At 38.8% G+C, this 25,690-nt stretch overlaps 1 protein-coding gene across 2 annotated transcripts in view; it reads left to right on the top strand.

The window, feature by feature from the left end:
* MTX2 (metaxin 2) overlaps positions 1–25,690 on the top strand; it is a 33,958-nt gene that overhangs the window by 213 nt on the left and 8,055 nt on the right. Inside the window, exons 2-4 of one of the 2 annotated variants that reach the window (XM_082284624.1) lie at positions 4,592–4,627; positions 13,873–13,920; positions 14,896–14,942. In XM_082284624.1, the coding sequence (XP_082140750.1) occupies positions 4,592–4,627; positions 13,873–13,920; positions 14,896–14,942 (131 nt within the window). The remainder of the gene's footprint in view (positions 1–4,591; positions 4,628–13,872; positions 13,921–14,895; positions 14,943–25,690) is intronic. The other variant, XM_082284625.1, reaches the window with a different exon arrangement.

Here is a 25,690-nt window from a genome sequence, read left to right as displayed (position 1 = left end):
GGGTGACCCCTCGGGATGGGGCGGGGGCGCCGCGGGGAGGGGGCTGTGGTTGGCTGAGGGCGGGCGGCGGTGCCGTACGGAGGCCGGCCCCGGAGGACAGGGACAGGTCACCCCGCACGGCTTCGCACCGAGCACAGCCGTGCGCGGCCGCCAGGTCCGCTCCGCTATGGGCTCCCTAACCCCGGCTGTGCCGGGGCGCATCGTTACTTTGATTTAATAACTTTTCTTTCTTTGAAACCACTTAACGTTCTTCAGTGATCCAAAAAACCACGTCACGTTTATAATTCTCGTAGCTGGCGTTGAGCCCCGCTGTGTGGGAGAGCTCGGTGCGGCGTGCTGCCCTGCCCGTGCCCACGGGCGCGTGCCGTGTCCTCGCGGGGAGCCTCCGAAGCGTGGCGGGACCTTTGCCTCCTGTTAGTGCTCCTGTGAGCCGCTGCAGCTGCGCCGTCTAAACCGGACGTGACCTTGAGATAGAACAGAAGTGTGCGTCACTGTGGAGTTATTTAGCAAAAAATCATAATAATATGCTCCTGAGGAAAAAGCCAAAACATGAGCCTTAGATAATGCCTGGCTAGGAAGTTCAAAACACAGTGTGTTGCATGCTTAAAATAAGTGCTTTGGTCAATTTCTCCTTTCTTCTTACTCCCTGTTCTTGAGTTTTTGCTGCTACGCAAGCTCCCAAACAATAAATACTGCAAGGGAACAGCATGTTGATTAATACTGACCTGTTGAGGAGGAAGCTGGAGTTTTGTGCCAGGAGGTGTGTCTTCTTCCAGTCAGTAGAGGCCTCAACATAAGAATTTGGTTTGGATTCTCTATTATGAATGTACCCTGACTTGTCGGTCATGTGAAGGTAGTGGATCTTTAATCTAGGTCTGTAGAGGTACCCATAGACAAGCTTGAAAGTTGTGCTGGCCTCTTGAGTTGGCAGTTGCTAATACATAGATGTTAGCACAAGCCATGCTTATGTTCTGAGGGCCAGAACCCTGCATCCTTGGGATATGGAGAATACTGTCATGATCAACATTGCTTCATGCTATTTACTTGCCTTTATGATCTCTTTAGTATATTTTATTGATGTTGTGAAAGACAAGGATAATCACATACATGAGTAGATCTTGATCTGTGCTCTGTAAACTTGTTGAATATTTTAGAGAGACAGCTTGCTAATACTCATTTTTTCTGGAATTAAAAATACAAACTCTATACTATATGTATATATGTACATTGCTCTCTTATTCAAAAAGCTGTTGTTTCACAGCTTCTTGCTAAACAAGCATATTGTTGTGGAATACAATGAGAGATCCAAATTAAGTATAGAATAAAGAAAATACATATTTGAAGAATGGAAAATAAGACGACAAAGTTTTGCAACAACTGGCTTTTCCCTTCTGTGCTGAAGTGTTCTTGTGTTCCTGGAGAAATTCTTACCTGCTCTTTGGGGTTGTTGCATCATGCTGCTTATACTAGTCTCAGACTCATGTGTTAACAATTTTACTGTTAAGGTGGTGCTTTGAGGGCATCAGAGCTGCTCAAGTACTTCTGGATCCTCCTCTGGTTTAGTAAGCTTAAAAGCAGTAGTACTTGGACTTTTACCTGTCAGTCACAGGTTAAATAATGCTCACTTTGTTTTTATAGGTAAAGTAATATGTAAGCATCTAACATAAAAATACCATCAGTACTCCTCCATTTCTGCAGAATGGAAATGGTTGGTGCTTATTTTATTAATCTTGTACTTCTTCAGGATATGCAGCTACTTACTGTTGCTCAAGGTACAGTACAAATAGTTTAAGACCTGTCCATTGAAACATTCTATAAAACAAAATTATTACTTTGTCTTTGCTTTCCCAAAAGTGAATCAGTTTCAAAAGAAGTTATCTGCCTTAAAAATAAAAGATACCTTTTCCAGTGGGTCATGACATTTCTAGCTTGTCTGTATTAAGCACCAGGTCTAGACTGGAAGTAAGTAATGGTAAAATCACTCAATTTGTTCATATGAAAGGTTTTTCAAATTAAAAGAAAGTTAACCAGGATCTTGGCAAATACCCACCACACATCTGGATTTCCTGAGATGTTAACACAGACAGAGGGAGTGTTCATTCTGGTACTAAGAAGATGTAAATATCCCCCAAATCTAGGAATATTTGTGAGGAAGAAAAATGTTGTATCTGCAAGGAAAAAATACAGTGACTATTGACTAAGATGCTATTGTTTTAATATCATCTTATCCCATATCTGTGGTTGTGAATGAGAATTTTTTCCAAGTTCCTAAAAATGAAATTTCATTGGCTTTTTGTTGGGGGTCCTATTCATGAAGATGTCACTTTGTTGTAGCAGTTGCAACAAGCTGCTGCTGTTCTTAACATGTAACAGCTATAATGCATGAGTCCTTACATACAAGTGTTTAAGACAATCAAGTCAACATAATTTGTTTTCTAGAAATGTTCTAAAAGCTGAGGGGAGGCTTTTAGTAGAGAAGGGGATCGTAATTTTCTTTTACACACCAACTTTTCGTGTATGTATTTGAATATTCCTTTTAGAGTACTACCTGTCTTCACCCTGCCTGTGTCTTGTACATTCACTTCTGATGTGCCTGTTCACTGTCTCAGCACAAACTGAAACACAGAAAACACCATCTGAATGTAAGAAAAACTTTTTTCAGTGTGAGGATGATTTAACATTGGAGCAGGTTGCTCAGTGCAGTTGTGGAGTCTCCACCCTTGGAGGAGAGTGGAGATGGGCAATCTGCTGCAGCTTACCCTGGACATCCCAGAAGTGACTTCCAACTTCTGTGCCCATCAGTTCTCACCCTACTTGCAGTGCTGCAGTAATTCAGCAGCCTCTCTGAGCAACATGCATTCACCTGAACGTGCTGGGCACAGCCTGCTGCTCTAATGCATTAATGATTAAATACAGAGTGATGACTGAATCACCTGCATGGAGTGTAGTGCTTGCACTAGTGGCATTCAGCCATTCAGAAATATAAAGAGGTTGATACTATGTCTCAAGGAATAATAAATATTTCCATAGCTTCATGAATTGCAAGCATTCATGAAAAAGAAGCATCACGGTTTAAATCATCCATTTCTAAACTGTAGAAAATATTAATTGAATAATATGGTAGAGGATTTATTTAGAGTCGCTCAGCATCAATCACATATTAACAGGATAGGAAATGAGTGTTTATACTGTAAGAAGAATTAGAGTGCCAGCTTTCAAGTGGTCTACAACATTAATCTTTCTAACTAGTAGTTTGGAGAAGCTGACTGCTCAAATAATCTCTAAAAGATTATTGAAAATATATTTAATTGATCACTAAATTACTCAATATGCTTTATTTTTTTTTTCCCCAAAATACATTAGTTTTAGGTCAGTGATCAAAGGAGAGAAAATAATATTGTTGTTTGTCCTGTGATCTCTGGAAAACAACTTCTGTGTATTGCTGTGATGTCCAAGGGTCTTAGGCTGTTTTTAATACTAAGGGAAATAAATCCAGTGTAAAAAGCAGATACCCTTCTGCCTTTAGGTATTTTACGTTCATAGTGAGTCTGCCTCCAGTGTGACATGCCAGAGGCCAAATAAATCTTTGACATGCATGTTTTATGTATTGACACAAGATTCAATTTGGCTGAGAACAAATTCATAGGGAACAAAACCTGACCACCTAAATTGTTCCCACACATAAAGACATGGTATTTAAACTGAGTACGCATTTGGTACATCAGATTGCGCATAGGTAAGTGGTAGTGCTTCCTCCATGTGTAAGATGAAAAAAATAGTTATTCTTGCTTAAAATAGGTTGTTGGCAGCAGAGACTGTTTAATCCTGCTGCAGAGGTTCTTGTAATGAAAAATTTTAGTTGATTTGAAAATACCAAATTTGTCAGGCTACATGATTTTATCTTATAGTGGTTTTAACATGTGTGCTTTTCGTTTGGTAATCAAGCTGGAAGGAATCCCTTTTAACTCTTGTTCAGTTTCAGTAAGGAAGTTTCTTATGTTTCTCCTGCCAGTTTATGCTCAGACATGTTTCATGGCTTGAGGTGGACCAATCCTTTGAGTGGATTGCTTATCCAATCTTTTTTTTAGGTCAGGGAAAACATTACTTTCACAATTATGGTAGTAGAGTACATATTTCATTTTGAAATATTGTTATTTTTTATTTTTAAGCAGCAGCATAATTACAGTTTATAATAGAGCATGCTTCTATAATTGTTTCTGTCTCTGTTAAGACTAAGCAGTCTTTCTCTAATCATAATTTTATTGTTACATGTTTTCTGCTAAAGTGATGTCTTCTCTTCTCATTCCAGAAATGAGATTGCTCTAGAAATAGTGGTAACAAAATTGGTAAACCAAAAGTAGCACCTATTTTGATATTGTCCAGTTTGAATTTCAAGTAAACTTTCATTGGCTGATGAAACCACGACAAGTGGTTTGAATGAGAGTGCTCTTTAGGAGCCTCAGCTCAATAGGTCATAGAAAAAAATAGCAAATAATTAGAATGACTTTGGAGAGGAACCAGATTTTTCTTCTCTTTCTCACTCTTTTTTTCTCTCTGGTCCTCGGATGCTCTGTTCTCTGACTGTCCTCAGGAATTAACCTGGTCTGTTCCTGTAGGTTTGGACCAGGTGAGTCACTTTTTTTTTGAAACAAGAATAAATGAAAGTGCTTGGTTGCTGTTCTTTGCTCTAGTTGAACAGGCATCACATGTTGCTACACTGCTGGGTGTTTTCAGCTGTCTGTTTTGAAAGTGAGTGAGAAACTGCAGCTGCATGCAAGCCATGGCAAGGACAGAGAGAAAGTACACACCATGCTCTCAAATTCGTTATTACCTTTAAATTCTAGTCTTCAGTTATTGAGAAGATGACATAGATATCACATGAACATGGACGTTCTAGTACAGGCTGGAAGAAGTTATATGTAGTAATAAAACCCATGAAATGCTCAGGAAGAATTGGAAACATCAAAGGAAAAAATTCCAATGATGCTGCAAAGAATGCAGGAAAAGTCTCATTGGGTAGGATGATAGCTCAACCAAAAAAATTGGTTTGTACATACTGAATTGGAAAGTAGACATGCTGAGAGATGGGACTTTTTAACAGTTCTGCCTTTTAGCTGTGGTATGATGACAGTGAAGGCAATGCAATGTTTGTAGTCCTAGCAAGAACTTTCAAAGTTCAATTGCATGTGTGTTTCTTTTTGCATTTGATTGCCATGTTGGAGAAACTTTAGATGCATCAGAGTGTTCTCACTGAAAGCCTTGGAAAAGAAATGAGGAAGACTGTGAGGGTATGATTAAGAGAACAGGGTGAATGTTTTCAGGTTTTGAAGCAGGGAGTCTGCAGTGTTTCCCAGAAGTGAGGGAGAGCATAAGAGGTGCTACGGCAAATACCATGATCTGGTTTGGGGTGACTTAAAGGCTCTGAGCCCTAAAGCAGCATCTTCCCACTTGCTAGCAGCACTTGGCTGCCTGACTGCAGCAGTGCTAACTGTCTGCATTTCTACCCTGCAGAGCTCTCCTGCCTAGACATCTCAGCTCATCTTGCACCTTTGCAAGACTGGTGCTGCTGTGCTTAGGGCTGTGGGCAGGATAGGGAATGAGACAGTGAAGGGGAGCCTTAATGAAAAGCCAGAGGGGCCGGGGCTGGGTGAGCAGGAATTGTGTGTGTGGGAAGCAGCTTTTGGAGCAGGTATGGGATAGTGATGTCCTGTCTGGTGAGACAGATGTGTTGGATCTTTGTTATGGATCAGAGCAGGGGTGCTGTGGATGAGAAAGCAGGGAACTCCTTGGGGCACTTCACAGAAGTGGTGGTCAGACTGCCTGCCAAACATCCTTAGGGGGGAGGAGGAGTTCAGACTATCACAGAAAAGAGGGGTCCTAATCTAGGAGAGCTTTCAAAGGGCTGATTTAAAGTATACAAATATAGATATCATGGCTAAGAAATGTCCCAGTTCAGTAAGGCATTAATTAATATCATGCCTCCACTGTCCTCTTCACAGCTCCTGTGCTTGAAGTTTGATTTCTTGGGTCAGGGCCAAAGAGAAGCAAGGGAGTTAAGTAGCACAAAGGGAGGGGATTGATTTAGAGATCTATAAAAAGCTAATTTTAAGATTACAGTGCTTCTTTGAGATGGAGCATTTATGCTGAATATCGGAAATAAGTAAAATAACTCCAGCTTGTCAGGACTTTATAAATAAATCTTTTGAGATCATTTAGCTGGCACACTCTCTGATTTTTCTGAAGAAATCCAGATGTTGATTTAGGAACAACTTTTATTTATGGATTTGATTTTGTTGAGATTTTTTTGGCCTCGTCTCCTGACAGGATCTCCCTCCTGTGGCCTGCCCAAGCAGCAAGAGTGCTAAGCACCCTAGAGGGTTGAGCCACAGATGCGTACACTCTTGAAAGTCAACTCAAAGACAGTAACAGAATTATGCTTAAATACATGCAATTAATAGCTCTCTTGGAGGGTGAAGAAGTAGATTATGTCATGGTAAATGGCTGCTGCAGTAATGTCACATCCTGACTCTCATAGTGGTACAGCTACAGGAAACTCCAGTTTCAGAATTGCTGCTGAGATTGAGTCTTTACATTGACTGTCTGCTCAATCGATAATTACTGAATGGTCATGTTTTATCTGGATTGTAATAGCTCTGCAGAGGAGGCCAGGGACAGATTTAAGCAAATGATGTAATTATTTGATACATGATTTAATGCATAGTGTTTAAAGAGTGTGAAAGTTGGTTTTCATTTGGCAAGGCACTATGAAACATGTTTTGGTCTTTTGTCAGCAGAGCCAGGGAGTTGCTGATGCTTTCATTTTTTCTTGGCCCTTGTTAGTTTACAGGATCAGGCAATTACATGAAATTGATGTGTACTCCGTGTGGGTAGGTTGAACTGGTGGGTCTTAAGGAAGCTAATTCACAACTTTCTCATACTTCCTTTATTGATCACTCTTAATGTATGAGATGTAGACATTTAACTGCTTTGGTTCCAAAGTGGCTGCAGCTTCACTGTATTAGTCAAAATGTACCCCTCCACTTATTTCCTGCATACAAGAAGCACATCAGTTCCTGGCATTTTCTTTTTAAACAATGTATTCCTACTTGAAAGTACCGATTTGTATTAAAAAGAGTATGAACTGCTTCTTTTTTGATGCATTTTAACATCAAGTGTCTTGTAATCCTCCTTCCTTCTGCAGTTCTGGGGAATAGCTTTCCATGTGCTTTTCTTTTGGTTGCTACATTTAGGACATTGTGGTCCCTTCCAACTCAGAATATTCTGTGATTCTTTGATATTGAGCAGCAGGTCCCCACCATATCACCAGTCTTAGGAAACCAAAAAGGGTACTTTCCCTGCTGATTGTTGTGATGTTTGCTTCATGGCATTTAGAGACTAGTAAGTAATATTGTTGGATATGGATGTTACCTGGATGTACGACTGAATTTCTTTTTAGTGTTTACTCTTGTGAAAAAGCAGTTTTGAGAATCCTCATTATATTTTAATCAAATTTGTACCTAGGGAGATGCTAAAGGAAACTATGTGAAAATAATGCGTAAATTAATCTCTCCAGCTGTAATACTGCAATACTGCAATACAGTGATTCAGATTAATGCCAAGTATTTTTGTTTGCTTGTTTTTAATAGATGATATCTTGCCTCTTGTAGTAGGCCTTTAATGCTGTGTGAACCAGACTGGTAAATACAGATGTTTTTAGCTTTCCTCTTTTTTTTATGTAAGTTTAATATCAAAGTGTTTAAGAAGATTATAACAAAAAGGAAGCTGATCCATGCAAATGTGGTGATTTTGGAGAAGGAGTGGTCTTTATTTTTATATGATCCATAAAAGCTTCATAACATTTTGTGAAATGGCTCTATCAAAGAAGGTCAAATATTCCCAGGCCAGGTCCTAGCCTCACCTACACAACAGCACACAGTGAACTGCATGGACAAGATTGTTAGTCTGCTGAGTACTGCATTTACAAAAACAGAAGATATCAAACAAAAAATTGATGGCAAACTGAGAATTTAATAAATTTCAGTTTAGAGGAGATTAGGGGCAGACATTATCTTGATTTACTTCTCACTGTATAGTAAGTGTGAAATAATCAATGAGATAATAACATTTGGTATTAATTCTTTAGCCTTGATTCTTATTAGGCATAGGCTAGTTCTATAACAGAATATTATTTCTATCTTCATTGCCTTCCAAAAATATTCTTGTCCCAGCAGAATTCTATGGTATTGCTGAGAGCTGGGAACAGCCTAATTTCAAGTTGAGTGTTTTCCTACAAAAACTTTTAACTTGTTGATGACTTAATTTCCCATGCAGGAGGGAACATCTTGATGCCTGGATCTGGAGGTCTCTGGCTTTTGTCTGTGGCTGGTATTTGAGAATGCTACAGCTTGCCAGCAAGCTAAATTAGTGGCAGACTATGGGGCAAATCGCACTGCCTACCCTACTGCTGAAACTGGCTATTCATACTAGACCAACTGAAGTGGCTAAATTGTTGTTTAGCATATTCCACAATTTAATATGCAAAGTATTTTGTGTCTTCTCATTTTCACAGTCAGAGTCTTATTTTTTAAGTAAGAGGATTAAAGGCATAACTGTAAACCATTTATTTTGTTACATCTCTTTCATCATCATCAAGCTGCTTGGGGAAGGTGGATAAAAATGTCTGTTTCCCCCATACATCCCGGCAGCACTGAGACAGGATGAAGTTTCCCAGTAATTTGGAGTGTAGAAGTTGTAATCAAATTTTATGCACTCATAAATAGATTCTGAACAGCCCAGGCAAAGAGTTGGTGGGGCTGAGGCACTGCAGAGCATCTTGGAAATGTGGTGCTTCTTCTTGAAAAGACTTCACTGGGGGAATGTTAGTGTAGCCTCTCATTCTTTGAATTAAAATTCACCAATGTGCAAGTGTAGTATATCCTGTTTTGAGAGCTTTAGTTGGAGCTGAGATGTGTAGGCCTCAGGTGAGCTGCTGATCCCCTGCTGATAGTGGAGTCCAGTGCTCTTGAGTATGTCTTCTTACAGCATGTATGCATTCTTTTCTCTTACTGTCCCAAAAGTATTTGGGTTGATAAAGTCTTATTGAAATGTCAGTCAGAAACATCTGGAAACATTGGAATCAAATTGCTGTTTGAATGTCAATCTCTGGTCTTAATGTTGCTCAAGTAAAACATTTCACCACAAAATCTGAAAAGTGCACCTAATGCTATACAGTTTTAGTGGCAAAGAATTTGATGTGACTGTCATGATTCATTCTGTTTTGGAAGTTTTTTTAAAGAGCAAAACTTATGTTTTTTCTAAGTCATTTTCTGATATGACAGGTGAAGAGTTAGGAATCTGTTTCAATAGTTACAAACCTGAGTACTTAAAACTCCACTGGGAACATGCAACATACCAGTTCACAGAATTTTCTTCTAATTTGACACCTAAGAACCCTATTACCACTTTGAAATCTTCAGCATTTTCTATGCTAAACTGTTAATAAGTAAAACAATTAGACTAACAAATACATTGAGCTTAGTGAAATTTTCATGCATTTTTAGTTATCCACAAAACCAAAGAAGATTTGGTGTAGGTTTGGTTGCTGTGTAACTTCCCCAGTTGTTGGGGTGCTGTGTCTGCTGAGTTCTCATCACCCAGGATAACAAGGCTTGTGTAGTGATGCTTTCTGTGTCCATGTCCTTTTAATTCTCATTTCCCTCTTACTTTTGAACTCATGCCCTTTTCAGACAATGTTAATGGGTGGGGGGAGGGAGGGTGCGGGGAGGGAATAATCCCACAGATTGTTTCCCATAGGCTGTTTCTTATAACTGGCATTATTGTTTTAATCAACAAGTAGTGTGGTAGAGGAGAAGTAGGGAAAGACAATAGTATGAGATTTGATTGTCGTGAACAGCAGACAATCCACATGAAAGACTAAATATTTGAATTTGTTAACCATGGGAAAAGTTTTGGTAGGGTGGGAAAACAATTTTTACTAAAGACTGCAAGCCTGAGAGACAGACCCATTGAAAATCACACAATAGTAATTCCTCTGATTATGGGGGCAGAAGGAAGAACCAAATAGTTCCTTATTCTTAAGAAATATAGAGAAGCTGTTCCTGTAAGGCATGCTTCCAGGCAGTTATTTCATCCTGTGAGCAACTAACGATAAAAATGTCTGTTGCGTAGGATCTAACACATAAATGTTGAAAGCTTCTGAAGCTGAATTGACATCACATTTGTTAATTTTCTCTTTATATACTGAGTGCCACAGTAGCCGTGGTTAGCAGAGAAATGAACATCTACAGACCAGAAGATTATAGTTGCCAAAGGATAAACTGGATTTGACTTCATTAGTGCACAAATGATAAGTTTGTGAGGAGTTATTATAGCATTAATCAACTTGATGGATTGGAAATATGACAGAACTGAAGCAGCGTGTAATATTAGTGCCTATTATTCTACAAATTATGTCTTCACCTACATTCATAAGGCAAGAGTCATTGCCGCACATTAAAGATGTTACACACTTTCTCCTCTTGTGGAGGCATGTGACAACTCCTCAGTGATTCCTCCTCCTCTCTTCCCCAGCAGCTCTCTGGTCTCCCTTAGCTGCGTGTTTTCACCTTGTAACTAATCAGAGGCAGTATGGGAGCTCATTCTTGAATTTAGCTTGTACCTTACGAACCTGGACCTCCTATGCAGCAGTGTATATTTGAACTTCTTTCTTCATCAGAAAAAAATGTTTCACACTCTAGACATCTTGGAAGAGAGAGAATGAGTAGAAATTGTAAGGTATGGGACAGATAGTGAATGGGTACTTAATTATTTGATTTCCAGAGTATTGCACAGGTATTTGTACCTCTGGTATTGCTGAACACGATCTGCATGCGATTCTGAATTCATACTGCAGAGTTTGTTTACTTTCTATGGCTATGGATAATAACATGTGAATCTTAATGTGAAACTGATAATTTAAAAATCCAGTCTGTATAGCAATAATGAAATCATTTACCTTTGATCTGCTTTGCATGCAAAGAACTGAAGCCTTTGGTTCAAGGCTTGTGAGCATGTGTCTACCTCATCCAAGCATGGGCAGAATTGTGACCTCTCTCTGGGACTGTCAGGTGCCAGGTGCAGGGTGTATTCATTAATTTTTTTACAACTGCTCAAGTTTGGCATTTAAGGTGTACACATAATGAAGGAGATTTTAATTTGGCTGTTTGTCCTTGTTTCATTTACTTGTCAAAACCACGTATTATTACACAACTCAACTATGAATGAGTGAACACAAAGGCTTTAAACTACCCTTGTCCTTTCCTTCCCTCAAGTTGGGTGCCTGCTCTTGTGTACTAGGACTGTGGGATAAAGACTTAGTATAATGACTAATAAAATTAGGGTCAGCAGATACGGTTCATGAAAATATGTATGTGATCAGTAGATTGTGGAAGTAAGATTTAAGCTGAAAAGGGCAAACAAGATACAAACAATATTCTACTTGTATTTTAGTTTGTAGCATGGATATGGCATGCCTTAGCAGCAGTGTAGTTTTGGATTCTGTGTGGCAAGAAGCTGTGTGTGTGTGTGTGTGTGTGTGTGTGTGTATTATATCTCTATATCTCCATGGCTGCATATAGCCTAGAGCCAAAATCAGACTGGAATTAGAATCTGAATTTCTTGAAAAGTACCTAGTTCTTTTGTTGGAAAATGAAAAGTTTGCTTGATTTTTGTGGTCCAGAAGTATTTCAGCCATGTTCTTGTGTAAAAAATAGGCAACTTCCAGTTTGGGCTGAAATCCAAGAATTAGTTATGAATCTGACATTTCAGTCAGAAGAGGATCAGGCAAAAAGTTTCAGTAGGAATGGGCCCATGCAATTGAAGCTCTCTGTCCCATTTTGGGCCTGTAAGAAGGATGTTTTCACTGTTTGGCTGGAGCATTTACAAGATCATTGTAACTTTGTCACTTACTTACTTCTACAAGTATCTCAGAGTCCAGAACTGATAAGTTTGCTAAAATATAGTAGTAACATTCTTAATTTCCTCATTCCATTTGCTCCTGCAAGACTTCAGAGGACTTGAAGAAATGTATATTAGATAAATTATTTTAAATGGTTAAGGTTTGTCTTGGGGTGACTTTATGATGTGTATCCCATATTGCTGCCCTATGCCCAGAAATTAATTCTTGTGCCTTTCTATGCCTATAAACTGAGACTGAGAGGGGGAAGGAAAAACTGAGCAAAACTTTTTCGAAGCAGTTTGCATCTTGTTCAAGGTCACACGGAGGTAGCGGCTCTTTTTTTTCCCAGCTGTGGCAGGGGAGGGAGGAAGCACCCATCTTGTTGCCCCCAGGTCAGTTTTTGGCCAGTTGTTCAGTTTCTTTTTCTCCGGAGAGAGACTGAGAGCTGAAGTTTTTTCCTTCCCTGGAATTTCAGATTTTCTCCCTTTTCCACTGGACTGCTTCAATATCAGAGCACATTGGGAGGACTTTCCACTGGGCACAGAGGGCCTGGCCCTGGGCCAAGCCCCAGCTCCAAGGAGACCAAAGGGAGGACTCTGACACTTTCCCAGTTTTTTTTCTCCGCAGTGAGAGATTTTATTATTTAGCATTATTTTCCTTTTCCAGTGTGTTTGGTAAATAAATAGTTTTTATCTCTTTCACTTTCCTTTGGGGAAAATTTCTTTTTCCCTGAACCTGGTGGGGGAGGGGTGGTGACCTGCCTCCTCTCAGAGGATATATTTCTAAATTTGGCCAAACCAGCACAAGGTTGTAGTACTGCAGACACTATCTTGGTCTCTTTTTATTTAAAGATGTAAATGTACTTCCACCTCAAGAATTTTCACTCCAGGGCAAAACTTTAGTGGAGGGATGTAAAACCAATAGCTGCTATGATAAAACATCAAACATTTTTTCATGGCACTTAAATGTGATTAGTTGCTTTCTCATGCCCATACTAGTATAACTCTGATAGGCTCTGTGCCTTAATGTTAGAGGCAGTGACCTTCACAAAACTGTGTACAGTGTTTTAAGCTTTACGTTCTGTGTGACTTCCATAAAAGTTAATACTTCATGAATATGCAAAAGGAATGATAGTTAGAAAACTGTGCATTTTTTTAGTTCGGGTTCTAAAGGCAAAGATGCAAAGCCTTACTTAAGTGACATATTTATGCTTGATCCACACATAGCTATTTATAGACATAATTGCTTTAAAAAAATAATTTACATGATTAGAGCATAAATTTTGCATACAAATAGCTATTTTGGGTAGAATGCAAGTTCGAACTGATATTTAAAAATAGATTTTTAATCAGACATTAACAAGGAATGTAATGAATACAAAACAATGTGATGAACTGTTACCTTAATGCTACCATTAACAGTAAATTGGTACTGATTATTATTTTTGCCTTCTCTTATATTCGAATGGTGTTATGATTGATTACATGCAATGGTTCTCAACTGGAGGATGTGATCTTTTATTTCCTTGCCACATTTTTTTTAACAACTGCTCAACTGTTTTGAACTGATGATTCAGTTTTTTGAATGCATATTGACATTCCCATTTTAGGGTTGAGCAGTACATAACTTACAGCAATAGGCAGCTCTAGTCATCCTGGTGGGCAGAGTTCCGACATGCCCTTTTATCTCTTCTTGCAACATTACATTCTAGGACTTTCATCTCTGTTATGTCCCTCTGTAAGCAGGAGAGAAGTACAGGAGAAGAGAGTGACAGTGGGACATTTTTAGGGCAGGTTAAATATTGCACCAGCATCTTTGCAGTCTAAATTCTTGCTCTGGGTAACATTTGTGTTCAGTTAGCATTTGCAAGTACATTGGCATTCAGCTTGCTTAATTAATTTCTTCTCTTTCCACAGCCGCAGAGCCTTGGCCTGAAAATGCTGCGTTGTATCAGCAACTGAAGGGTAGGTACACTGGTTTTGGCAATTAAGAATTACTTTATTTTTAGAAAACACATTAAATATGCACTAAGATAATTAACTGCAAGGAAGCACAGAAACTGTTAAAATAGTCCTTTGTGTTTTTTGTTTGGTCAGAGGTTTTAGTTATGCTTGCATCTGCCAGTATAAACTAGCTATTCATGGCCTATAAGGTCCTTGGTTTATTATTGACTCATTATATTGGCTGCTGTAGCCAGTGTAAAATGATGTGGTTGCAGGCACAGTTGGCAGATTTACTGCACCAATAGCTGAGGCAGCAGATTTTTGAAGTCTTGTGGTAAAGTGGGCTCTCAGTAAAAAGGAACTGTTAAAATGTATAGGCTAGGATGGTTCACTCTCCCTTTAGCAGCTCTTCATATATCATCAGATCACATTATGGCCCCCATTTGGGGCTCAGCAGCCTGCTACAGTTGTCAGAAGACTGCAAAGTAATGAAGACTAATAGGTAGCAGCTCTAGTCTTCTAAGCATGGAATTTTTATTGCAGTGAACTTGTCATCTTTCTTTTGTGTGACAGACCTAGACACAGTGTGCAATATTAGCTGCAAGCTGCTTTTATAGGTTTCTGAATACTTTTTAGCCAGAAGAAGTATGAAGATGCAGTTTTATTTAACTTTGATTAGAAGGAGAGTAATTGGCATAAAAGTCAGGCATTTATTTTTTTTTCTTGTAGTGTTTTTTATTGAACATTGGTGGTAATATATGATAAGTGCAATTGCATTTGCAGGAGAAAAATTCTGGTATTTTTTTTTCCTGTGTTTTAATATTCGTATCATAGATTTTCTAGTCCAGCTGCATAATAATTATATATGTGCTCCTTGTTTTATGCATAAGAAATGCAACCCAGAATGGTTTACAGTTACAGGTCAGTAGCTAAATGGGCACTGTTTTTTTGTAATTGTGTGGTTTATTTTTTTCTTCTTTTTTTTTCTTTCAACAGAGGAACAGATTTTGCTTTCTGATAATGCATCTTCCCTTGCTGTTCAGGTAAAATATAATATTTTCTAAACTAAAGATGTTAGTTCAAGTTTATTTTTTAAATTATTACCTATCTAAAGTAACTATATTTAGCTAAAATATTAATTTAAGAATTATTTCTGCCAAAATCAATTACTTACTTCCTCCATCTGATTTGCTTTACATTGTCTTTGAAGTGCCAGAGCCTAAAGGATTTGAGGATTTTGAAAGTCCTATGTGGAGTGCTGCTCCTTGTGTTCCTATTTATATTGGTCTGTGTTCAGTATCTGCTTGCCTACATACTCTGGGGACTGTGCATGGTTCATACCATTTGTCACTTGTTATGCATGTTTGTCTTGTAACATCTTGCATGATGTTTGCCAGTTATTTAATTCTCATAGCTAATACTGTCCCAGACTCCAGGCATATTTGCTTCATGCTGTGAGAATCACCTCTTTCTATGTTTCTGGTAGCTTTTTTTCAATTTCATCATGTGTACAGGCTCCAATGTGGTTTTTAGAAATAGTCCATATAATTGACAAACTTGCACCTCTAATTGACTTAATAGCACCTCTGTGGCTGTGAAGTCCATGTAATCTCCATTAACCTGTTAGGTTCAGTAACCCCAAATCTCAAGGGGATGTTTTCCCCATTAGTAGTGACGGCCTGGCTGTCAGAGTGGTGGGGAGCCGGATGTCTATAAGGTTCTTGATCTTCAAAGCAAGTTTGTGGCTGCTTTCCTTAGCAGGGAGTTGCACTTTCTCCTGCTTCTTGCTTTTTGTGTGTGGTCTAGCTCAGAGAAGCTTGAGCAGTCTTCGAGGGCTGTCCAAAGAGGTCACATCTCATTTACCAAAAATGGGACACTTGGAGATTGTAACTGATGTCACTGGTAAAAAGGTAGGGATCCTTTGATCATGGTAGTTCCAGGATCTCAACTTTTTTCCTTCCAGTCTGGCACTCTAGGAGATACCTCTAAGAGTAAATTTGATCACAGCAAGAAGATAGCTTTATCCTTTGTTGGAAAGAGGAATCATCTCTGATATGCCTAATAAATGGGGCAGTGTTTATTTGTTTGAGTAGTATGTTTTATGTTGTGCTTCCCATAATGCAAATAATTTTGTCTGTTGCTTACTTGATCTCAGTGTTCCTTTTTACCCCAGCAACTGTATTTTTGGGGGTGCTCATGAATTTTCTTCTCGTCTAACTATACATGTATGTGTGGCTTGTATTTAAAACACAACCCCCCCCCCCCAACTCACCAACAAAATAACCCTAAAATTTCCTTTTCTAATGCATCATTTTTCTTTACTGTTTGTAGTACATTGTTATCCTACACATGTCACTTAGATGATAAATTAACTATAATATATTAAAAATGCTTGTTTTTCTTCAATATTCTCTAGCTGGACAGCTGATAGTAGCCATGACTATAAATATGGCTCTGGTAGATATCTGATCTTAAACTTTATAGAACAATTCTGTATTGGGGATTTGTACTGATTTTTAAGAATCTGTGTAACATGGTTGTGACTGTGAAAGAATAACTATTCTTGGTATCTGTATCCATTTTGAAATGGTACTCGGATATGTAGTGGTCAGAGGGGTTTAAATACATCAGCGTGTTTTGCATAAGGAAATCGCCAAGTTCCTCTCTTTCAGAATTTGCTTTTTATTTTGATGAGAGCCTGTCTGTTTATTGGATTTTTTTTTTTTTTAAGGGGGTGGTGAGAGTTGGGGGATGTGTGTCTTTCTCAAAGGAAAGTTTGGGAATGAGGGATAGGAGGAGAAACAGGAGCTGGTACCTGGGACTTTTTTCCTACTACTATTACTCTTTTTCCCCCTGTTACTGATTTGGCACATGAATTTTGCCAGAGCAGGTACATAGCTTGTTTGTCCTTGTTGAACTTTCATGTGGTAAAAACATCAGAAATTTGAGTCAAAAGAACTTGTGGAATCAGCCACCATCAAATCTTTAAGAGACACGGGTAACAGCAAGGCTTGGAATGTGCTGCAGCCAGTCTTTCAGGTATTTTATAAAATCTCCTTGTAGCCCCTCTTTGTAAAGCTGCTCTCAGATAGGTCTCAGAGGGAGGTACATGCTGGTATCTACACATAAAATAATGGATACAATCCAATGCCACAGTAAGTAATTAGTCAGAGTAAAACTCCGCTGTTTTCAAGTTGCCAACCCTGCAACATGGAAAGCATTTCACGTACTTCTTGTCAATGGAGCAGATGAAGCAGACAGCAGAGCAAGATACTCTTACTGCAGATGTAATTAATGAGTAGAGAGGGCTGCAGGTTGAATATAGGAAGCTGGTTGAGTCTTGCTGTTTTAATAATGATTGGGCTTACAACTTCTCATTGTGCAATAAAATCTACATGTAATAGCTACACGTCAGATGAGAGAAGGGGTGACAGTCTTCTGGGAATTGCTAAGTAACTGTGCTGGTGCCTTCAGTAGTTAAAAACCAACCAAACACAAAAATCCTTCTCATCTTGTGGAACTTCTCTGTTGATTCTGGTAGGGTTGTTTATTTTTGTTTGTTTGTTTGTTTTTTAATTCATTTTCTGCTCATTGTTTATTTTGGAAACAGACTAATTTAGCAATTTCTTTGTCTTTTACTGGGTTCAGATTCTTTGTATTTTCTGAAAATACAACATCAAGTGAGCAAGTGCATTATCTCTGGTACATCTTGGTATTTGCACTCCTTGTTTGTTAACTTGAAGTAGTGTGTTATAGAGCCAAGTCCACTTGATCTCGGGCTGCAAAGCCTTGATATTGAAAGAAATTTTATTTTCACTGCAAATGAATTAAAATCAAGGGAAAATAATCAGTAATGATTATCCAGCTATTGGAAAGAGATTGTAACAGAATGAAGGCTCTGTTCTTGTGAGACACTCATCCCTCTTCCCATCAAGGTTAATGAAAACACACCTCCTGGGTAACATGACTCATGGTTGAAACCATTGTCCATGTATTTATTGTGCAGCTACCATTATACGGCATTCCTGCTAATCAGGCTTAGCTCAGGAAAAAAAGCCACCAAACCCAATACACAAATACATCTCAATAATAAAACAACACCACAACTTCAAGGAGGGAAAAATGGAGTTTAAAGTAGATTAAAACTGAACTACTGTATGAGAGTGTATTTCAGTCTGAAGCAGAGGGCCTGTCCAGGCTCTGTCTCCTTATTGATGCCTGGTGCAGGTAAAGCCATTTTGTTTAGCGCCTGGGTGCAAGTAGTGTGGCTGAGTAGAAGGGAGGGGGTTAATACAGCTGCACTCTGCCAGGCCTCTTGCCTCAAATGGCAGCTCAAAGCATCTCTTGCACTGTTCCAACTTGTCAGGAAGAGGAATGTGGATGTTGAGACTGCCTCTTTTATTACAGGTTCTTCTGGAATCTTTATGCAGGTAGTCTCATAGTCTTGCTCAAAATTGGCTGTCTAAAATACTCAAAATTCTGGAAATTCTGACAGCTGTCCTGAGATTAGAGAGCCTGCAGCACATTTTGTTAAGATATGTATTAATTGCTTGTGCAGTTGATGTCCTTGTAAGTGGTCTTAATATATTCCAGGCAAATGCTTTTAGAATTGTCTGTTTTTAGTCCTGAATGACAGAATGAAGTTTGGGCAATTTAAAATTGCGTTACACAGACCAATTGGTTATTTACTTCAACAAGTAATCAAATGAATGTGTAAATCATACATGATTAATTGCCCTTGACAGATTTGTGATTTTTTTGTCTGTGTGTGTGTGTGTGTGTATGAATTGTGGTTTGGTTTTTCTCTAGACAAAACATTAGCAGAAATTTGAACTTGTTGCTGAGTCTTAAACAAAGGCTTGGTACTGAAATGAAAATCTGCCAATCCCTTTTTTTTAAAGAAATAAAAGCTGGAATTCTTCATGATGAGAAATGCAGTATCAACATAATCAATCTAGCAGCATAGTGTTGTTGCTGAAAACATGCTTAAATCCCAAGCTGTACAGGTACTGTTTGTGAGTGAAACATCTTTCATGTAGTTCTAAGATGAAATTACCTCTGAATGAATAGAATCTTCATTTATCTTCAAAACCTCTGTGCTACCAGTGAATCCACTCTTTCCACATTCTACAACAAGAATTACATTATATCATTAGAGCAGTGCCATGATGCAGTATAAAATAGATTGTTTTGGAGAATGAACGTGGCTTTGCTATAAATTACATTCACAGGTACAGAGGAATTTGTTATTTTGTTTAAAATAGTCACAAATATAATTAAGATCTTAATTTATGTTAAACTACACATGTGGCCATTACCATAACTGGATTAGGAATTTAATCTGTCACTCAAGCAATGATACCGAACAGTTTTCATTTATAACCTTAGACACACTATTTCAGTTAAAGGGACTGCAGCTGTTTGATATGAAAACTGAATTATTCTGTAGATTTGTTCATGGGTTTTAATTTTAAAATGTGTTCCTGCAATAAAGTAGAGGGTAACTCTTCAGTTGTCATCACATGCTGTCCATTGTATGCTCATGAAATAACATGAAAATGAAAACAGAAAACGCATTTCACTCTTCCTCCTAACAGTATTGTGTGAGTGCCTTTAGAAGTGCTGCTGAATAAGAGATGGCTTGGAATGGCTCGTTCTTTATTAAAAACTAATCATGAATATATCTTCTTCAAATGAAGCCTGGTCTGTGCCATCTGAAAATAGTGTTCCTCATGTGGGGACATAAATTGTGAACTATTTGAGTCTTGGCATAAGTAATTTCATTCTTGCCTCTGATCTCAGAAACTGCAATCTGGATGTGATTTACTTCAAGTTGTAACTCATTTTTAATGAGTGTATGTGTTTGCTCATATGTGTTTTTCTGGGAGGGAACTGTAGGGGAAGGGGAGAGCATTGTGATGGAGCTCTGACAGGGTGATTTGCTGCCTGATACGTGTCGTGTGTCCAGCTGATGGTGTCCAAACAGCCCTTCCTTAGCTGGGCAGGGCAAAGAGGAAGGGAGAGCAAGAGTAAAAATCACACCTAAACCAATTACCTCTAGGAATAAATACAAAACTCCTCCCTCCCTGCTCCTATGCCTTCCTATTGTATTTCATGCACAGTCACTTTCCATACTTGTCATCCCAGGAAGACACATAGTGGCACCCCTTTCTTGCATTGTTCTGAGGGTGGCAGCAGCAGCAGCGGAGATGAGAATGTCAGTCACGTGTGAGAAGAGGAGGGAGGGGAGGGAGCAGGAAGGGAGGGGTGGGGTGAGTTGTCCTGTGCCTGGCTGTGGTTTCTGAGCCCTGGGCTTTTGAACTGTGCCAAATCAGCACAAAAGTCATTGTTCTGATTACTTTTTTACATAATTGAAATCCAACATCCTACTTACATTTTGAATTTTAAATTGGATGGGCTATAAGAAAAAGCAAGCCTTACATGGATTGTGTCCTTTAAGCAATGCTGTTGTAAATATACTCCATAATTCTGGCAGGAGGTGTCACCTGCCATGACTGAAATGAATGATAGGCATAAGATATTTGATTAATTTTGTAACAAGTGTCACCTCAAAGCTTCCTATCAGCCCTGTTCACATAGTACCAGTACTTTGTTCTCTCACAGCAAAACCACAAACTTCCCTCTTCCACCTGACTTTTAAAACAGAGTGGCTCATGCTGTTCTCTGTGAGCAGAAGGCAGTGCAATACAAACCATAGTCCTTTGTGGATCAGTGTGCAATGGGGCAGGAAAGGCACTGAGAGGCTTCTCCATACTTTTCTTCAATTTGTTGTCCACAACTCTTTCTTCCCTACTCTGTAACAGTAAATATTGGGATGGTAGGGAAGGACATAAATAATTAGTCTGGTTGCATCTCTTTGCCTCCCTCTTATCCTTTTCTCCTCATGGATATGCAGAAACCTCCATCTCTGTCTACATCAAAGTCTCCCATTAAAAACCGGGTGCACAGGGGCAGTAGCAGCACTGTAGACTCAATGGTTTCAGTCTGGAAAAAGGGAGGTATCATTGCTAAAAGTGTATTTTTCACATTTCTTCCTTCCCTTTTTGGGTGCCAGGTAATGTGACAGGTAGAGAGGCTGGAAGAGTGTGAGAGAGGAGACTGTTAGCCTGCAGGAAAGAGGCAGAGAGCATGTGTAGGAGAGAAGCTGACAGATCCTATTAAACCAAATTTTTATTTTTTAATGCCTTTATCTGTTTCTTACATTAAACTCATCCAAAGAAAGGACACACTTTGTTCCAGAAATAACTGTACATATGTGTTTGTAGCAGACATATTAACCATAAGCTGCTAAGCTGGACAGTTTTCCTGACATCTGCCTCAGCCATTGACCAGTGTCAATACTGCACAAGAAATATGACCCCAGTTTTTAAAATTACCATAATGCAAATAATCAGTAGAATATATGGATAAAGGAGGCACTCTTGCTCATACCAGGGGAATAAACTCAGTTATTTCCTATCTGAATTTAATTATTCTTGTTTTATGCTGCATTAACTAGTATAAGCCATGAAATTATTCATTGCTTTTAAAAGCCTGAGAATGTTAGTTTGATGTCCTTCAGTTGTAGTGAGTTCTATATATTTGTGGTCTAAGGAAGTTTCCTTTATTTGTGTAAGTTTGCTGGGCAGTCACCTTGTGATCTTCTGTAATATGGGCAAGGGTAAGTAAGAGTGTTAATTGCTCCTCTCAAAGTTAACTCTTTGAATAGGTGTTAAGCATAAAACCTGACCCCCCCAATTTACCCTTTCCAGCAGGAATTCAGTTCTGTTACCCTGCTCGGAGTCTGTTTGGAAGAGTCGTTTTCAATGGATCAGTAAACTTTTTCAGTGAACATCTTTACAGTTACTTTGGACCAGAAAATTTTAGATGAAGAAATGTGTATTAGTTTTGCTACAGACATGAGAGCTAATTTTTTTCTCCTCTTCTGAAGAATTGCTGCTGCTGTAGTATTATTGGGTGAGAATCCTGGTTGAGGAGGATCCAGGCTGAGGCCTATAGTAGTCAGCCTCTTAGTTCTTTGGTAATACACTTTTTTTTTTTTTTTCCAGAGGAGAAGAGAGCTGGAAATTAAATGCTGTTATTTGGAATTACAGGCATCTTTACAAGGTAGAACAGGCTGTGCTTAGTTAAATGTCTTGTTTCTAGTTTTGCTGTTAGTGCCTTGCTTGCCATTTTTAGGTGAATTTTCACAAGGGTGTCATTAACTAGCTTGTGTGTTATTGGAATTCAGTTGGCCCCTTTCAGTCCTTTTTTAAGTTGATCAGCCAAATTTATGATGTTAACAATAATCTCTGATGTACTAGAATAAGCCTGGGCCCTTGATCTCTCAGACTGCTCAGCTTTTGATGCTGTGTCTTTGAAGGGGTGTTGATATCTTCATAAATCTCAGCAAAACTGCACTGGGGTGGTTTCAGCCTTCCATCTCTTGCCCAAAAGCACTTAGAGGAGCTGAGCACACTCCCATTTGCTCACAGGAAAATATTTCTCTCACAAGAAAAGCAGGGGTAACTTGCCTGCTCAAACTGTGTATGTGAGAAGGGAAACAAGATGTTCTGAGCTGAAGTAATCAGTGTCCCATGGCATCTTTTATCAGAGTTGGAAGCCATGGTGGTCTGATACCATCTGCACACCAAATGTGCTGGTTCTTGACATTCTGCATGAGTGGTCAAAAAGGGAACAAATCCTCCCTTGATCACTGGGCTAAAGCATGTAATGAGATAAAGACTCAGAGAAATTGCTGCTTTGTCCTATATTCTCTCTCTAGGATTTCTTTGATCTGTTGCAATTTCAACTATTTTTGTAATAGTTCATGCCACTTAAGGTCTAACATCACTTCTTTTCTAATGTCTAGCATATCTAGTTGAGTGCATCAGAAAAAATGTTGAGATTTTCTGGCAGTGGATATTTATAGGAATGCATTGGTCATGATCCTTGTCCATGTTTTTTTCTAAAAGAAACCATAATTTCCATAAATATGGAATGCATTCACTTGAAAAGTCAAAACCACCTCTGTTGTTAATGCTAATAATTTCCAAAGCATGTCAGTTACATCAATGAAAGAATGTAAGTACTCATACTAATGCAAATTGCAGGGCTTATTTCTTAGGCTGAGCCCTCCTAGTTTGGGATAGTACTGTCTTCTTAGTTACTGATTCACATGAGTTTTTTAGTTGACTTGAAGGGTGTCCAGTGGACTATTAGTTTAAGCTGAAGCAAGAAGTAGATACTGACCTACTTCTCTAGTTAATGATTAGTTAAGCAGTGTAGATCCAATAAGGATTAAATTTGTCTTATATTGTGGACCTTTCCTTCATTTTGCTGCAGAACGTTGTGTAAGGAGCACTTAAAATTGAACAGGTCATGCTGTGGATACAAGTTACAGCTCATAATAGACAGACATACTGGTCTTTTTGTTCCCTGGGCTTCTATCTTTTAAAAGATGTAATAGCAGGGTTTTTTAAAAAATTCTTTTCTTAGGTTGATTGTACTTTATATTAGGTTATACTATTAATATTACATACTGTATTACATATTTAGGTTTATTTCATCACTCATCTTAAAGCCAATCCTAAATATAGACAAAGACTGAAGTGGAACAGGTCTTGGCATGGGGATGCTGAAGGGGGTTGCTGGAAGAAGCCTTGTATAGGTGCTAAAGGGGCAGCTCCAGTAGTCAGTGGTCACTGTTTCAGAGCCTCGCAGGAAGACTGATGTGCTAAATGCAGAACTGGATGGGTTTTAAGCCTATCATTCTTCAGTTAGTCTCCCATTTAATGAAGCATTCATCAGGACTGAAGATGACTATTCTGAGGAAGTTTTCTCAGGTTTTTGGTTTGGTGTTTACTTTAGGGTCTTACTAATTTTTTTTTTCTTTTTGGTTTTTTTAACTGAGGGTAGAGTGAATGATTTCTAACATTACTAGAATCTGTGCTCTTATTATGAAGTGTAGCAAACATTTTTATGTCATTAATATTTATTTCCACAATAGAGCTCAAATCTAGTTCATCCTTATCTCTTCTCTTTTCTTTACAAAGTTCAAAAAGGCACATGGACCCAGTGTATTTGCATTTTTGAAATTACAAAATGTCAGCATATTCTCAAGGTCCCTTTGTACTAGGCCAGAGACTGAGGTGAAATTTCCCTTCCAGGTAATAAGAGTTGATATTCCTTGCTCTGTGGATGTTTATTGAGCAGAAGGGGAGAAAGAAAGGTCAGATGTGATGAAAACTAGTGTAAACTCTTTAAACTGAAAAGATTTTCAGAGGCACAGACTATTTTTTGTAGAAACCTTGTGCTACATAGGAGCCTGTGTACAGTGCAGTATACAGTAGGCAATAATCTGAAGCAACTTGTGTAACCTAAGTATTCTGTGCAAGCATGTCCTATTTTTGATACGCTGATACGAAAAAGTAAAAATAGTTCTCTGATTCACCTCATTTTCCTTAAATGTGTCTCTGCACTTGTAGCTTTTCACTTATTCATGTGTTGCCCTAACTCCAGTGCAATTCAGACTTTCTTTTTCTTCTAGACTTGCAGTCTGAATAGTACATGGCAGTTACAAAATTCATCTCTGCAGAATTGCAGAGTTAATTTAATGCCTTACTGTGAAAGAAATTAATTCAGTAAGCCTAGACCAGTGATGAAATTCTTTGGACCTGTTGTTTGGTGCCATTTGTTCCACTGCAGCACAGTACTGTTGAGAATATGGTGTTAGCTGCTGGTAGAGCTTTCAGAAGAATGAGGTCTGTGTACCAGTTGAGTTGGTATATATTTTTGGTGTCCAGCAGTGGCATAGGAGCATGTATGTGATCTAAACCAAAGTCTGCGTTCTTGTCTCTTAACTGTTTCCAAAGAAGTTACATATAAAGCCCCAGTTTGGGCAGAAAACATGATACATATAACAGCAGCTGGAGCAGCATGGACATTGCCAGGTCCTGCAGGGCCAGCAGGCAAAGGAACAGATCTAGGACTGAGACAGAACAATGCCTAAATTACTTACATTAATGAAGAATTAGTCCCTTGGGTATTCTTACTGTTTGCATGGAGTTTGTGGTGCCAAGATAGCAAGATCCCCAATTTTTGATGTATTCTGATGGGAGCACAGACTTGGTAAGTGATATGCTGTCAAACACGGCCAGTGCTTTGTATTTTGTGTGATGGCTGCATCCTTAAGCAGTAATAGAGGTTCTATTTGGGATGAAACACTCTGGAGACCAATTTATTGCTAGATAGTGCAGGACCTGAAGTATTTGACTTATGTTGACCATGACTACTACCCTCTCCTTATATAGCTGTCTATGTCTCTGTACGTATGTGTATTGGCTTCCTAGCAGAGCTTTAAGTTAGTTGCGCTGAGGAAGTCAAAAGATGTAGAAATCCACATTTCTGATATATTTTGTAGAGCCTTCACAGTTCTGAGGTGGGCTCTTGTCAGCTGTAATGAGTGTCTTGTGTAGCAGTTTGTGACCATAGTTTCTGTCTTTAAATTGAGATTGGGATTCGAGTCAGGTCATCTAAACATGCAGGAGCCAAGTATCGTAATGGACTATGCAGTTCTTCACTTTGGTGGGAAAAGGACCAAAGTTTTTGGCTTTTTTTCCCTGGATGGGTTAGAGTTTGGAAATAAGCCTTGAAGAGCACAGGTGAGAGGAGAGGAGCTGTTGAGGTTATTTTTGTTTCCTTGATGAAGCCACAAAGTTAGGAACAGGGCTGATGATAGTGTTAGTTCATGACTTAAGGTCTCATTTGGTGCAGAGATGAGCAAATCTTA

Source organism: Coloeus monedula (genome assembly GCF_965178545.1).
Source record: "Coloeus monedula genome assembly, chromosome: 7".
Lineage (NCBI taxonomy): Eukaryota > Metazoa > Chordata > Aves > Passeriformes > Corvidae > Coloeus > Coloeus monedula.
The sequence above is the reverse complement of the archived record's forward strand: the minus strand, read 5'-3'. Positions and strand labels throughout refer to the sequence as shown.